The sequence below is a fragment of the Scyliorhinus torazame genome, chromosome 22, assembly GCF_047496885.1.
Source record: "Scyliorhinus torazame isolate Kashiwa2021f chromosome 22, sScyTor2.1, whole genome shotgun sequence".
Lineage (NCBI taxonomy): Eukaryota > Metazoa > Chordata > Chondrichthyes > Carcharhiniformes > Scyliorhinidae > Scyliorhinus > Scyliorhinus torazame.
In genome coordinates, this window is record NC_092728.1 from 17,631,462 (window position 1) to 17,646,461 (window position 15,000).

The 15,000-nt window shown below is 63.2% G+C and overlaps 1 protein-coding gene across 1 annotated transcript in view; it reads left to right on the forward strand.

Annotated features, from left to right (window-relative positions):
- LOC140399442 (uncharacterized) overlaps positions 1-15,000 on the forward strand; it is a 250,357-nt gene that overhangs the window by 30,662 nt on the left and 204,695 nt on the right. Inside the window, 2 exon segments of the mRNA XM_072489020.1 lie at positions 7,312-7,537; positions 10,999-11,197. Coding sequence (XP_072345121.1) covers positions 7,312-7,537; positions 10,999-11,197 — 425 coding nt within the window.

Consider the following 15,000-nt stretch of genomic DNA (forward strand, 5'->3'; position numbering starts at 1 on the left):
TCCGGGAGGCGGGGAGACTGAGCGGGTCCGGGAGGCGGGGAGACTGAGCGGGTCCGGGAGGCGGGGAGACTGAGCGGGTCCGGGAGGCGGGGAGACTGAGCGGGATGGCGAGGCGGGGAGAGGGAGCGGGTCCGGGAGACGGGGAGACTGAGCGGGATGGCGAGGCGGGGAGACTGAGCGGGTCCGGGAGGCGGGGACAGAGCGGGATGGCGAGGCGGGGAGAGGGAGCGGGTCCGGGAGGCGGGGACAGAGCGGGATGGCGAGGCGGGGAGAGGGAGCGGGTCCGGGAGACGGGGAGACTGAGCGGGATGGCGAGGCAGACGCAGGGAGAGATGGAGATCATGTTTTCAGACTCCTTGCCTCAGCAAGGGTTAACCTGCAGCCCCACTCCCCGGCTCATCCTCCACTGTGCAGCCTGCGGCTTGCTGGGAGTGGGAGCTGTTGTCACTCGGGAGGCAGCGCTGAACCTGCAAACAATCGGCTGGAGTGTCTGAGACCTGCGGATCCAGAGAGTTTCGATTCACCCCACTCCCCCGCTGCTCTTATCTGACTCTGTCCCAGACACCATCTCACTGCAGTCTGTCTGTGACAGTCTGTCTGTGAGACACTGTCTGTGACAGTCTGTCTGTGAGACACTGTGCCGTCGATACTGGGGGGGGCAACGAGGAGGCTTCTGACTATTATAAATGTGTATGGTGATATTCGCCCCGGTAAGGGAAATCTCTTCCATTTCTCCCAGTTTGAACTCCTTTGGGTGAGTGACTGAGTGTGTGAGTTACGGAGGGTGTGAGTTACGGAGGAGGGAGTGAGTTACAGAGGAGGATGTGATTGAGGAGGAGGCAGTGATTTCCACAGGCATTTGTAGTCCGTGATGATGAGTTCTCTACGTTCTCGATAATAATTAATTTGCACTTGCCTCCTCAAAGTCCAACATTTCTTTGAACTGTTTCCAGTCGGAGGTCATTGCTTCACTCCAGTCTTTATATCTCACTATGCCTCGTTCTACTCTTCGGGAGCACCAAATGATGCATTTGAACCCCCTACTTCAGTGGGTTGAGCCCCCCACCCCCACTAATCGATGCCCAACCTGTGTCGCACTGTCAGAGGGTCAGTGCTGAGGGAGCGCCGCACTGTCGGAGGGTCAGTGCTGAGGGAGCGCCGCACTGTCGGAGGGTCAGTGCTGAGGGAGCGCCGCACTGTCGGAGGGTCAGTGCTGAGGGAGCGCCGCACTGTCGGAGGGTCAGTGCTGAGGGAGCGCCGCACTGTTGGAGGGTCAGTGCTGAGGGAGCGCCGCACTGTCGGAGGGTCAGTGCTGGGGGAGCGCTGCACTGTCGGAAGGTCAGGCTTGAGGGAGCGCCGCACTGTCGGAGGGACAGTGCTGAGGGAGCGCCGCACTGTCGGAGGGTCAGTGCTGAGGGAGCGCCGCACTGTCGGAGGGTCAGTGCTGAGGGAGCGCCGCACTGTTGGAGGATCAGTGCTGAGGGAGCGCCGCACTGTCGGAGGGTCAGTGCTGAGGGAGCGCCGCACTGTTGGAGGGTCAGTGCTGAGGGAGCGCCGCACTGTCAGAGGGTCAGTGCTGAGGGAGTGCCGCACTGACGGAGGGTCAGTGCTGAGGGAGCGCCGCACTGTCAGAGGGTCAGTGCTGAGGGAGCGCCGCACTGTCGGAGGGTCAGTGCTGAGGGAGCTTTACTCTGTATCTAACCCCGTGCTGTACCTGTCCTGGGAGTGTTTGATGGGGACAGTGGAGAGGGAGTATATGTGTTTACACTAGGGTTAAGGTGATAATGAGATGTGCGCTGGGTGTATCTGTGAGCTTCCAGCAGTGTCTCGGAGGGGAAGTTGGGAGAAAGCTGTGTTAGATCTTGCCGAAGTTCAGAAAGGTTGTAATTTATTTATGAAGCCACTAATGCATTTAAATGAGGTTATCTATTCAAAGCTTTTAAAGATTGTCCGTTAAATAATTTAGAGCACATTTGTTCACTAACTCCCGTGAATCTTCATAGATTTGAAAATAATTAAACCACAAGCTGCCTTTGCAAACATGATGGGTGGTGGGAGGGGCCTTCATATTGTCTCTGTCTCTCTCTCTCTCTCTCTGTCTCTCTCTCTGTCTCTGTCTCTGTCTCTGTCTCTGTCTCTCTCTCTCTCTCTCTCTCTGTCTCTCTCTCTCTCTCTGTCTCTGTCTCTCTCTCTCTGTCTCTCTCTCTCTCTGTCTCGCTCTCTCTCTGTCACTCTCTTTCTCCCGCTCGCCGCCTGTCGCTCGCCGCCTGTCGCTCTCCCGCTCGCCGCCTGTCGCTCGCCGCCTGTCGATCTCCCGCTCGCCGCCTGTCGATCTCCCGCTCGCCGCCTGTCGATCTCCCGCTCGCCGCCTGTCGATCTCCCGCACGCCGCCTGTCGCTCTCCCGCTCGCCGCCTGTCGCTCTCTCGCTCGCCGCCTGTCGATCTCCCGCTCGCCGCCTGTCGCTCTCCCGCTCGCCGCCTGTCGCTCGCCGCCTGTCGATCTCCCGCTCGCCGCCTGTCGATCTCCCGCTCGCCGCCTGTCGCTCGCCGCCTGTCGCTCTCTCGCTCGCCGCCTGTCGCTCTCCCACCTGTCGCTCTCTCGCTCGCTGCCTGTCGCTCTCCCGCTCGCCGCCTGTCGCTCTCTCGCTCGCCGCCTGTCGCTCTCTAGCTCGCCGCCTGTCGCTCTCCCGCTCGCCGCCTGTCGCTCTCCCGCTCGCCGTCTGTCACGCTCGCCACCTGTCGCGTTCCCGCTCGCCGCCTGTCGTGCTAGCCGCCTGTCGCGCTCCCACTCGCCGCTTGTCACGCTCCCACTCGCCGCCTGTCGCGCTCGCCGCCTGTCGCGTTCCCACTCGCCGCCTGTCGCGCTCGCCGCCTGTCGCGTCGCCTGTCACTCACCACCTGTCGCGCTCCCGCTCGCCGCCTGTCCCGCTCCCGCTTGCCGCCTGCCGCGCTCCTGCTCGCTGCCTGTCGCACTCCCGCTCGCTGCCTGTCACTCGCCGCCTGCTGCGCTCCCGCTCGCTGCCTGCCACGCTCCTGCTCACCGCCTGTCACTCGCTGCCTGTCGCGCTCCCGCTTGCTGCCTGCCACGCTCCTGCTCGCCGCCTGTCACTCGCCGCCTGTCGCGCTCCTGCTCGCTGCCTGTCACGCTCCCACTCGCCGCCTGCCGCGCTCCCGCTCGCTACCTGCCACGCTCCCGCTCGCCGCCTGTCGCGCTCCCGCTCGCCGCCTGTCGCGCTCCCGCTCGCCGCCTGTCCCGCTCCCGCTCGCCTCCTGTCCCGCTCCCGCTCGCCGCCTGTCCCGCTCCCGCTCGCCGCCTGTCCCGCTCCCGCTCGCCGCCTGTCCCGCTCCCGCTCGCCGCCTGTCCCGCTCCCGCTCGCCGCCTGTCCCGCTCCCGCTCGCCGCCTGTCCCGCTCCCGCTCGCCGCCTGTCCCGCTCCCGCTCGCCGCCTGTCCCGCTCCCGCTCGCCGCCTGTCCCGCTCCCGCTCGCCGCCTGTCCCTCTCCCGCTCGCCGCCTGTCCCTCTCCCGCTCGCCGCCTGTCCCTCTCCCGCTCGCCGCCTGTCCCGCTCCCGCTCGCCGCCTGTCCCGCTCCCGTTCGCCGCCTGTCCCGCTCCCGCTCGCCGCCTGTCGCTCGCCGCCTGTCGCTCTCCCGCTCGCCGCCTGTCGCTCGCCGCCTGTCGATCTCCCGCTCGCCGCCTGTCGCTCTCTCGCTCGCCGCCTGTCGCTCTCCCACCTGTCGATCTCCCACTCGCCGCCTGTCGCTCTCCCGCTCGCCGCCTGTCGATCTCCCGCTCGCCGCCTGTCGCTCGCCGCCTGTCGCTCTCTCGCTCGCCGCCTGTCGCTCTCCCACCTGTCGCTCTCCCGCTCGCCGCCTGTTGCTCTCCCGCTCGCTGCCTGTCGCTCTCTCGCTCGCCGCCTGTCGCTCTCTCGCTCGCCGCCTGTCGCTCTCCCGCCTGTCGCTCTCCCGCTCGCCGCCTGTCGCTCTCCCGCTCGCCGCCTGTCGCTCTCCCGCTCGCCGCCTGTCGCTCTCTCGCTCGCCGCCTGTCGCTCTCTCGCTCGCCGCCTGTCGCTCTCCCGCTCGCCGCCTGTCGCTCTCCCGCTCGCCGCCTGTCACGCTCGCCGCCTGTCATGCTAGCCGCCTGTCGCGCTCCCACTCGCCGCTTGTCACGCTCCCACTCGCCGCCTGTCGCGCTCGCCGCCTGTCGCGTTCCCACTCGCCGCCTGTCGCCTCGCCTGTCACTCACCGCCTGTCCCGCTCCCGCTTGCCGCCTGCCGCGCTCCTGCTCGCCGCCTGTCGCACTCCCGCTCGCTGCCTGTCACTCGCCGCCTGCTGCGCTCCCGCTCGCTGCCTGCCACGCTCCTGCTCGCCGCCTGTCACTCGCTGCCTGTCGCGCTCCCGCTTGCTGCCTGCCACGCTCCTGCTCGCCGCCTGTTACTCGCCGCCTGTCGCGCTCCCCGCTCGCTGCCTGCCACGCTCCCGCTCGCTGCCTGTCACGCTCCCACTCGCCGCCTGCTGCACTCCCGCTCGCCGCCTGTCGCGCTCCCGCTCGCCGCCTGTCTCTCTCCCGCTCGCCGCCTGTCGCGCTCCCCGCTCGCCGCCTGTCGCGCTCCCGCTCGCCGCCTGTCCCGCTCCCGCTCGCCGCCTGTCCCGCTCCCGCTCGCCGCCTGTCCCGCTCGCCGCCTGTCCCGCTCCCGCTCGCCGCCTGTCCCGCTCCCGCTCGCCGCCTGTCCCGCTCCCGCTCGCCGCCTGTCCCGCTCCCGCTCGCCGCCTGTCCCGCTCCCGCTCGCCGCCTGTCCCGCTCCCGCTCGCCGCCTGTCCCGCTCCCGCTCGCCGCCTGTCCCGCTCCCGCTCGCCGCCTGTCGCTCTCTAGCTCGCCGCCTGTCGCTCTCCCGCTCGCCGCCTGTCGCTCTCCCGCTCGCCGTCTGTCACGCTCGCCACCTGTCGCGTTCCCGCTCGCCGCCTGTCGTGCTAGCCGCCTGTCGCGCTCCCACTCGCCGCCTGTCGCGCTCGCCGCCTGTCGCGTTCCCACTCGCCGCCTGTCGCGCTCGCCGCCTGTCGCGTCGCCTGTCACTCACCACCTGTCGCGCTCCCGCTCGCCGCCTGTCCCGCTCCCGCTTGCCGCCTGCCGCGCTCCTGCTCGCTGCCTGTCGCACTCCCGCTCGCTGCCTGTCACTCGCCGCCTGCTGCGCTCCCGCTCGCTGCCTGCCACGCTCCTGCTCGCCGCCTGTCACTCGCTGCCTGTCGCGCTCCCGCTTGCTGCCTGCCACGCTCCTGCTCGCCGCCTGTCACTCGCCGCCTGTCGCGCTCCTGCTCGCTGCCTGTCACGCTCCCACTCGCCGCCTGCCGCGCTCCCGCTCGCTACCTGCCACGCTCCCGCTCGCCGCCTGTCGCGCTGCCGCTCGCCGCCTGTCGCGCTGCCGCTCGCCGCCTGTCGCGCTGCCGCTCGCCGCCTGTCCCGCTCCCGCTCGCCGCCTGTCCCGCTCCCGCTCGCCGCCTGTCCCGCTCCCGCTCGCCGCCTGTCCCTCTCCCGCTCGCCGCCTGTCCCGCTCCCGCTCGCCGCCTGTCCCGCTCCCGCTCGCCGCCTGTCCCGCTCCCGTTCGCCGCCTGTCGCTCGCCGCCTGTCGCTCTCCCGCTCGCCGCCTGTCGCTCGCCGCCTGTCGATCTCCCGCTCGCCGCCTGTCGCTCTCTCGCTCGCCGCCTGTCGCTCTCCCACCTGTCGATCTCCCACTCGCCGCCTGTCGCTCTCCCGCTCGCCGCCTGTCGCTCGCCGCCTGTCGATCTCCCGCTCGCCGCCTGTCGCTCGCCGCCTGTCGCTCTCTCGCTCGCCGCCTGTCGCTCTCCCACCTGTCGCTCTCCCGCTCGCCGCCTGTTGCTCTCCCGCTCGCTGCCTGTCGCTCTCTCGCTCGCCGCCTGTCGCTCTCTCGCTCGCCGCCTGTCGCTCTCCCGCCTGTCGCTCTCCCCCTCGCCGCCTGTCGCTCTCCCGCTCGCCGCCTGTCGCTCTCTCGCTCGCCGCCTGTCGCTCTCTCGCTCGCCGCCTGTCGCTCTCCCGCTCGCCGCCTGTCGCTCTCCCGCTCGCCGCCTGTCGCTCTCCCGCTCGCCGCCTGTCACGCTCGCCGCCTGTCATGCTAGCCGCCTGTCGCGCTCCCACTCGCCGCTTGTCACGCTCCCACTCGCCGCCTGTCGCGCTCGCCGCCTGTCGCGTTCCCACTCGCCGCCTGTCGCCTCGCCTGTCACTCACCGCCTGTCCCGCTCCCGCTTGCCGCCTGCCGCGCTCCTGCTCGCCGCCTGTCGCACTCCCGCTCGCTGCCTGTCACTCGCCGCCTGCTGCGCTCCCGCTCGCTGCCTGCCACGCTCCTGCTCGCCGCCTGTCACTCGCTGCTTGTCGCGCTCCCGCTTGCTGCCTGCCACGCTCCTGCTCGCCGCCTGTTACTCGCCGCCTGTCGCGCTCCCGCTCGCTGCCTGTCGCGCTCCCGCTCGCTGCCTGTCACGCTCCCACTCGCCGCCTGCTGCACTCCCGCTCGCCGCCTGTCGCGCTCCCGCTCGCCGCCTGTCGCGCTCCCGCTCGCCGCCTGTCGCGCTCCCGCTCGCCGCCTGTCGCGCTCCCGCTCGCCGCCTGTCCCGCTCCCGCTCGCCGCCTGTCCCGCTCCCGCTCGCCGCCTGTCCCGCTCGCCGCCTGTCCTGCTCCCGCTCGCCGCCTGTCCCGCTCCCGCTCGCCGCCTGTCCCGCTCCCGCTCGCCGCCTGTCGCGCTCCCGCTCGCCGCCTGTCGCGCTCCCGCTCGCCGCCTGTCCCGCTCCCGCTCGCCGCCTGTCCCGCTCCCGCTCGCCGCCTGTCCCGCTCGCCGCCTGTCCCGCTCCCGCTCGCCGCCTGTCCCGCTCCCGCTCGCCGCCTGTCCCGCTCCCGCTCGCCGCCTGTCCCGCTCCCGCTCGCCGCCTGTCCCGCTCCCGCTCGCCGCCTGTCCCGCTCCCGCTCGCCGCCTGTCCCGCTCCCGCTCGCCGCCTGTCCCGCTCGCCGCCTGTCCCGCTCCCGCTCGCCGCCTGTCCCGCTCCCGCTCGCCGCCTGTCCCGCTCCCGCTCGCCGCCTGTCCCGCTCCCGCTCGCCGCCTGTCCCGCTCCCGCTCGCCGCCTGTCCCGCTCCCGCTCGCCGCCTGTCCCGCTCCCGCTCGCCGCCTGTCCCGCTCCCGCTCGCCGCCTGTCCCGCTCCCGCTCGCCGCCTGTCGGGAGAGAAGACGACAGACAGACAGAGACAGATCCGGAGGCAGATAGCGAGGGAGAGGCAGACATGGAGAAGCATTGCCCCGTGTACCACTTGCAGTGTTGTCACCCGTTCTTGATGAACGATTTCCCTGCGTGTGTGTCGGAGCCCCAACTCGGACCCTCTCTCATCATCTCGCTATCGTTCTTTGTCTCCCGCAGATTTTTGCCATCTTTGCGTTTGCAACTTGCGGCAGCTATTCCGGAGAATTCCGCCTCAGCGTCGAGTGCATCAACAGGAGCGAGAGCAACCTCGACATTAGGGTGCAGTTTGAATATCCATTCAGGTAACGCGCAGTGTGGCAAAGTGGTGTTTAAAAACCGGGCGTGCTTCCTGCCCCTCACTCGGCCCGCCAACCCCCACGAGGGGGCCGGCGGCCGGACGGCTGGTCCGTGATGCGAAGCGAGGCTCACAGCCGCGGGTTCGATTTCCGTTGCCGGCTGAGGTGATCCGTGTAGGCCCCCCCCCCTTCTCAACCTTGCCCCCCTCGCCTGAGGCGCGTGATCCTCGGGTGAAATCATCACCGCCTCCCGGGCACACCTGACCACTTGCCCCTTCAGCAATATCTCCATTGCCCTCTTTTCGAGGGCGAGTCTGCTCCCTCCGCCCCTTTCGAGCTGTGCCTTCCCGATCACAATTCTCCTCTGCTCCCCCCGGATCATAATCGGACGCGATATTCCAGAGATCTTTTCTCAATTTAGCGTACCCAATTCTTTTTTTCCAATTAAGGGGCAATTTAGCCGCGGCCAATCCACCTAACCCGCACATCTTTGGGTTGTGGGGGCGAAACCCTCGCAGACACTGGGAGAATGTGCAAACTCCACACGGACAGTGACCCAGGGCCGGGATCGAACCTGGGATCTCGGCGCCGTGAGGCAGCAGTGCTAACCCACTGCACCACCGTGCTGCCCTTTCCAGAGGGGTATTTAATAAAGGTTTCTGATTTTTGAATCTATTCCCCAATTAATAAACTCGGATCCACGAAGCTCTATTCATTACAGGCAGTGTTATGGGCCAGGGTTTAGAGAACCCCAAAGTGTATCATGGAGTTCACCTGACCCACAACTTTTACTAGATTGTGCTGTGGGGAGCACACGGCCCACTCTACAGGTGTGGGACAGCAGAAATGGAAAAGTATTTTTTAAAACAAAACAATGTTTATTCTATGAACTCAAGTTAACCTTTTTAAAACATACAGTGAACATCTTAGCAACCATTAATTCAAATACAACCCCCAAAGAATACAACACTAAGTAATCCTTTAAGCTTTCTTTTTAACATCCATATGACTTAAAACACCTTTTACCAGAAGCCCATCAGGTTAAAGTCACTACTGTTATTAGTTTTAAATCACCAGGATCGATTTACAGTCTCTAGATTACAGAGAGAGACTAATACACCTTCTGGCTGTGACTGCAGCTATCCAGCTCCGAAAACGAAACTAAAACACACCCTGCAGCAATCAGCCTAAAACGAAAGTAAAACGCTGACACAGTCCAGCCCCACCCACTCTCTGACATCACTGCAGTAATAAACACCCATTTCTTAAAGGTACTCTCACTACAGATATTTATATACGCACCCATTTATAAAGACCCATTTCTTAAAGGTACACTCACATGACAGCATACAGCTCCAGAAACAGTCCATTCGGCCTCTCTTCTCCCCGTTGGTGTTTTCTGTCCCCAATCATAGAAAATAGCAGGAGGAGCCTGCTCCGTCATTCATCACAATCATGGCTGATCGTCGGCAACTCAATAGCCTAATCCCACTTTCCCCCATATCCTTTGACCCCCTTCGCCCTAAGGGGAAGCGCGGTAGCACAGTGGTTCGCACAATTGCTTCACAGCGCCAGGGGTCCCTGGTTCGATTCCCGGCTTGGGTCACTGTCTGTGCGGAGTCTGCACATTCTCCCCGTGTGTGTGTGGGTTTCCTCCGGGTGCTCCGGTTTCCTCCCGCAGTCCAAAGACGTGCAGGTTAGGTGGATTGGCCGTGATAAATTGCCCTTAGTGTCCAAAATTGCCCTTAGTGTCCATAAAGGTTAATTGGGGGTTACTGGGCTCCGAGGATATGTAAAGGCACTGTAAATTCTATGATCTAAGTGGTATATCTAACTGCTTTTTGAAAACATACAATGTTTTGGCCTCAGCTACTTCCTGTGGTAACAAATTCCACAGGCCGACCACTCTCTGGGAGAAGTTTCTCTTCATCACTGATTATCATAAGACATAGGAGCTGAATTAGGCCACTCGGCCCATCGAGTCTGCTCCGCCATTCAATCATGGCTGATATTTTCTCATCCCCATTCTCCTGCCTTCTCCCCATAACCCCTGATCCCCTTATTAATCAAGAACCTATCTATCTCTGTCTTAAAGACACTCGGCGAGGCTGAGTAGGTTCTTTGGGGTAGAGGATAGATGTGAAAGATGTTCAGGGAGCCCGGCGAACCATGTCCGTATGTTTTGGTCATGCCCGGCATTGGAGGGGTTCTGGAGAGGACTGGCGGGAGCAATATCCCAGGTGGTGAAAGTCCGGGACAAGCCAAGCTGGGGGCTAGCAATATCCCGGATGAGCCGGGAGTGCAGGAGGCGAAAGAGGCCGGAATTCTGGCCTTTGCGTCCCTAGTAGCCCGGCGAAGGATCTTGCTATTGTGGAAGGAGGCGAAGCCCCCCAACCTGGAGGCCTGGATAAATGATATGGCTGGGTTCATAAAGTTGGAGAGAATTAAGTTCGCTTTGAGAGGGTCTGCGCAGGGGTTCTACAGGCAGTGGAAGAGACTATCTCGCGGAGCGTTAGAAGAAGGTCGGTCAGCAGCAGCAGCAACCCTGGGAGGGGTGGGGAGGGGGGAACGAGAGACTGTTTGAGGGGATGGACGAGCGGGAGATAGCATGGAGGGTGGGGGGAAACGGTACGCGCGGCCAAGAGCCAGTGTGTAAAGCTATGTAAATATACCATCTTGTCATGTATATATCTTGCTCAGGGAGAATTTGCGTTATTTTGTTACGGGGCGGTGTGATTGTTTGTAAGGGGGAAAAAAATTGTGTTGTTAAAAAACCTTAATAAAAAATATTTTTTAAAAAATAAATAAAGACGCTCAGCGAATTGGCCTCCACAGCCTTCTGCGGCAGAGAGTCCCACAGATTCACCACCCTCTGGCTGAAGAAATCCCTCCTCATCTCTGTTTTAAAGCCTTCAGTCTGAGGCTGTGCCCTCGGGTTCTAATCACTCCGACCCCGTATCCTCAGACTGTGACCCCTGGTTCTGGACCCCCCCACCCCCCCCCCCCCATCAGGAACATCCTTCCTGCATCTACCCTGTCCAGTCATGTTCGGAATTTATAGGTTTCTATGAGATTCTTCTGAACTCCAGCGAGTACAATCCTCGCGACTCAGTCTCTCCTCAGTCCCGCCATCCCAGGAATCAGCCGGGTAAATCTTCGCTGCGCTCCCTCTCGAGCAACAACGTCCTTCCTCGGGTAAGGAGACCAAAACTATTCCGGAGTGGGGCCTCACCAAGGCCCCGTATAATTGCAGCAAGACATCCCTGCTCCTGTACTCTTGTCCCCCATATCCTTTTATATCTTCCTCCCTCATGTACCTGTCCGGCTCCTCCCTTTCAGAGGCGTTGAGTTCTGATTCACAAGCAGTTGAGGGGTGGATCTCTGGAAAAGGGACCCTCGATCCAGCGATTCCTGCCGGGAGTTCGGGAAGCGCTCACTGATTCCGCCCAATGTTCTCTCGCCCGCAGGCTGCACCAGGTGTACTTCGACGCACCGGCTTGCAAGGGGGAGAGGACCGAGCGGTACTTCCTGACCGGCGACTACTCCTCCTCCGCTGAGTTCTTCGTCACCATTGCCGTCTTCGCTTTCCTCTACTCTGCGGCTGCCACCATCGTTTACTTTTTCTTTCAGCCCAAGTACCGGGAAAACAACAAGGGTCCCATGATTGTAAGTGGCTTCCAGAAGAATCCGCGGCCGGTTCTGGCGACGCGCTCGCCGTTCCTTGCGCCCGTCAAAAATTGATCATGAGGTTTCCCCATGTCAACATGTCACGCTGTCATTTCACCCTCCCACCAGAGGTGCCGCTGTGGCGCGTGGATTTTGTTTCTCTCGCTTTCCGCCTCTCCGGCCTGGTAAATGCGGATTATTTTAGCGCCTGATTGCCGGGGGTTAACATGGAGAGCTGACTTAAATCACTGCTCCCTTGTCTTAACTCGGTTCGATCCAAAGCCCTCACTCAGATTCCCAATTGGAGGATTCAGACTCTCCAACGAGGATTGCCCAATAGGAGGCACTGGTATCTCGAGGAACAGGAGGAGGCCAATCAGCCCCTTGAGCCTGCACCGCCCCTCAGTGCCGTCGGGGCTGACCTCCTGCCTCGGGTCCTCGTATCCCTCGGGCATCTGGAAAATCTTTCACAGCTTCCCGTCTCAAATATACTCGGCAGAGCTTCCGCTGGGCTGGAGAATTCCCACCATTCCCAACGTTCGGAGTGAAGCGATTTCTCCACGCCTCAGTCCAAAATGGCCTCCCTCGGATCCTGGAATCGTGACCCCCCCCCTCCTCTCCCGCCCGGTGTTCCCCACTCTCCAGTTGTGGTGAGCCATCCTCTGGACATCGGCCCCATCTGTGTCCGCTCGACACTGAACAAATGAAGTTTTGATTCCCTCAATCTCCTGCCCTCCTCCAATGTTGTATGGTGAGTCTCACACTCAATTTATCTCTCTCACTCCTTCCCCACTCTCCCTCCTTCCCCTCTCCCCCTTCCCCCTCTCCCCCTTCCCCCTCTCCCCCTTCCCCCTCTCCCCCTTCCCCCTCCCCCCCTTCCCCCTCTCCCCCTTCCCCCTCTCCCCCTTCCCCCTCTCCCCCTTCCCCCTCTCCCCCTCCTCCCACCCCCTCCTTTCCCCCCCCCTCTCCCTCCTTCTACCTGTCCCTCCTTCCCCCTGTCCCCTCTCCCTCACTGCCCCCTTTCTTTCGGCCCCCCCTCTCCCTCTTTACCCACCTCTGCATGTGTGTGTGTCCCTCCGCGTGTCGTCCCGCTCCGTGCGGGTCTCCCCATCTCTCTTTGTACCCCACCCCCATCTCTCTCTGTGTCCCCCCATCTCTCTCTCTGCCCCCCATCTCTCTCTCTGCCCCCCATCTCTCTCTCTGTCCCCCATCTCTCTCTCTGTCCCCCCATCTCTCTCTCTTCCCCCCATCTCTCTCTGTCCCCCCATCTCTCTCTCTCTGCCCCTGTCTCGCTCTCTGTCACCCCCATCTCTCTCTCTGCCCCCCATCTCTCTCCCTGCCCCCTCTCTCTCTCTCTGTCCCCCATCTCTCTCTCTGCCCCCCATCTCTCTCTCTGCCCCCTCTCTCTCTCTGCCCCTCATCTCTCTCTCTGCCCCCCATCTCTCTCTCTGCCCCCCATCTCGCTCTCTGCACCCCATCTCTCTCTCTGTCCCCCCATCTCTCTCTCTCCCCTCTCTCTCTCTCTCGCTCTGTCCCCATCTCTTTCTCTGCCCCCCCCATCTCTCTCTCTGCCCCCATCTCTCTCTCTCTGCCCCCCCATCTCTCTCTCTGCCCCCCCATCTCTCTCTCTGCCCCCCCATCTTTCTCTCTGCCCCCCCATCTCTCTCTCTGCCCCCCCCATCTCTCTCTCTGCCCCCCATCTCTCTCTCACTGCCCCCCCCACTCTCTCACTGCCCCCCCATCTCTCTCTCTGCCCCCCCCATCTCTCTCTCTGCCCCCCCCATCTCTCTCTCTGCCCCCCCCATCTCTCTCTCTGCCCCCCCATTTCTCTCTCTGCCCTCCCATCTCTCTCTCTGCCCCCCCCATCTCTCTCCCTGCCCCCCCATCTCTCTCTCTGCCCCCCCCATCTCTCTCTCTGCCCCCCCCATCTCTCTCTCTGCCCCCCCATCTCTCTCTCTGCCCCCCCCATCTCTCTCCCTGCCCCCCATCTCTCTCTCTGCCCCCCATCTCTCTCTCTGCCCCCATCTCTCTCTCTGCCCCCCATCTCTCTCTCTGCCCCCCATCTCTCTCTCTCTGCCCCCCATCACTCTCTCTGCCCCCCATCTCTCTCTCTGCCCCCCATCTCTCTCTCTGCCCCCCATCTCTCTCTCTGCCCCCCATCTCTCTCTCTGCCCCCCATCTCTCTCTCTGCCCCCCATCTCTCTCTCTGCCCCCCAACTCTCTCTGTCCCCCCCATCTCTCTCTCTCTGCCCCTATCTCTCTCTCTGTCGCCCCCATCTCTCTCTCTCTGCCCCTCATCTCTCTCTCTGCCCCCCATCTCTCTCTCTGCCCCCCATCTCTCTCTCTGCCCCCCATCTCTCTCTCTGCCCCCCATCTCTCTCTCTGCCCCCCATCTCTCTCTCTGCCCCCCATCTCTCTCTCTGCCCCCCATCTCGCTCTCTGCCCCCCATCTCTCTCTCTGTCCCCCCATCTCTCTCTCTCCCCTCTCTCTCTCTCTCTGTCCCCATCTCTTTCTCTGCCCCCCCATCTCTCTCTCTGTCCCCCATCTCTCTCTCTGTCCCCCATCTCTCTCTCTGTCCCCCATCTCTCTCTCTGCCCCCATCTCTCTCTCTCTGCCCCCCCATCTCTCTCTCTGCCCCCCCATCTCTCTCTCTGCCCCCCCATCTCTCTCTCTGCTCCCCCATCTCTCTCTCTGCTCCCCCATCTCTCTCTGCCCCCCATCTCTCTCTGCCCCCCATCTCTCTCTCACTGCCCCCCCACTCTCTCACTGCCCCCCCATCTCTCTCTCTGCCCCCCATCTCTCTCTCTGCCCCCCATCTCTCTCTCTGCCCCCATCTCTCTCTCTGCCCCCCATCTCTCTCTCTGCCCCCCATCTCTCTCTCTGCCCCCCATCTCTCTCTCTGCCCCCCATCTCTCTCTCTGTCCCCCCCATCTCTCTCTCTGCCCCCCATCTCTCTCTTTGCCCCCCATCTCTCTCTGCCCCCAACTCTCTCTCTGTCCCCCATCTCTCTCTCTGTCCCCCCCCCCCATCTCTCTCTCTGCCCCCCATCTCTCTCTCTGCCCCCCATCTCTCTCTCTGCCCCCCATCTCTCTCTCTGCCCTCCATCTCTCTCTCTGTCCCCCAATCTCTCTCTCTGTCCCCCATCTCTCTCTCTGTCCCCCATCTCTCTCTCTGTCCCCCCATCTCTCTCTCTGTCCCCCCCATCTCTCTCTCTGCCCCCCCTCTCTCTCTCTGCCCCCCATCTCTCTATCTGGCCCCAATCCTCTCGCTGTCCCCCCATCTCTCTCGCTGTCCCCCCATCTCTCTCTCTCTGTCCCCCATCTCTCACTGTCCCCCCATCTCTCTCTCTGCCCCCCTCTCTCTCTCTGCCCCCCATCTCTCTCTCTGTCCCCTCTCTCTCCTCTGTCCCCCATCTCTCTCTCTGTCCCCCCTCTCTCTCTCTGTCCCCCCATCACTCTCTCTGCCCCCATATCTCTCTCTGCCCCCCCCCCCATCTCTCTCTCTGCCCCCCATCTCTCTCTCTGCCCCCATCTCTCTCTCTCTGCCCCCATCTCTCTCTCTGTCCCCCCCCATCTCTCTCTCTGCCCCCCATCTCTCTCTCTGCCCCCCATCTCTCTCTCTGTCTCCCCATCTCTCTCTCTGTCTCCCCATCTCTCTCTCTGTCCCCCATCTCTCTCTCTGTCCCCCATCTCTCTCTCTGTCCCCCATCTCTCTCTCTGTCCCCCATCTCTCTCTCTGTCCCCCATCTCTCTCTCTGTCCCCCATCTCTCTCTCTGTCCCCCATCTCTCTCTCTCTGTCCCC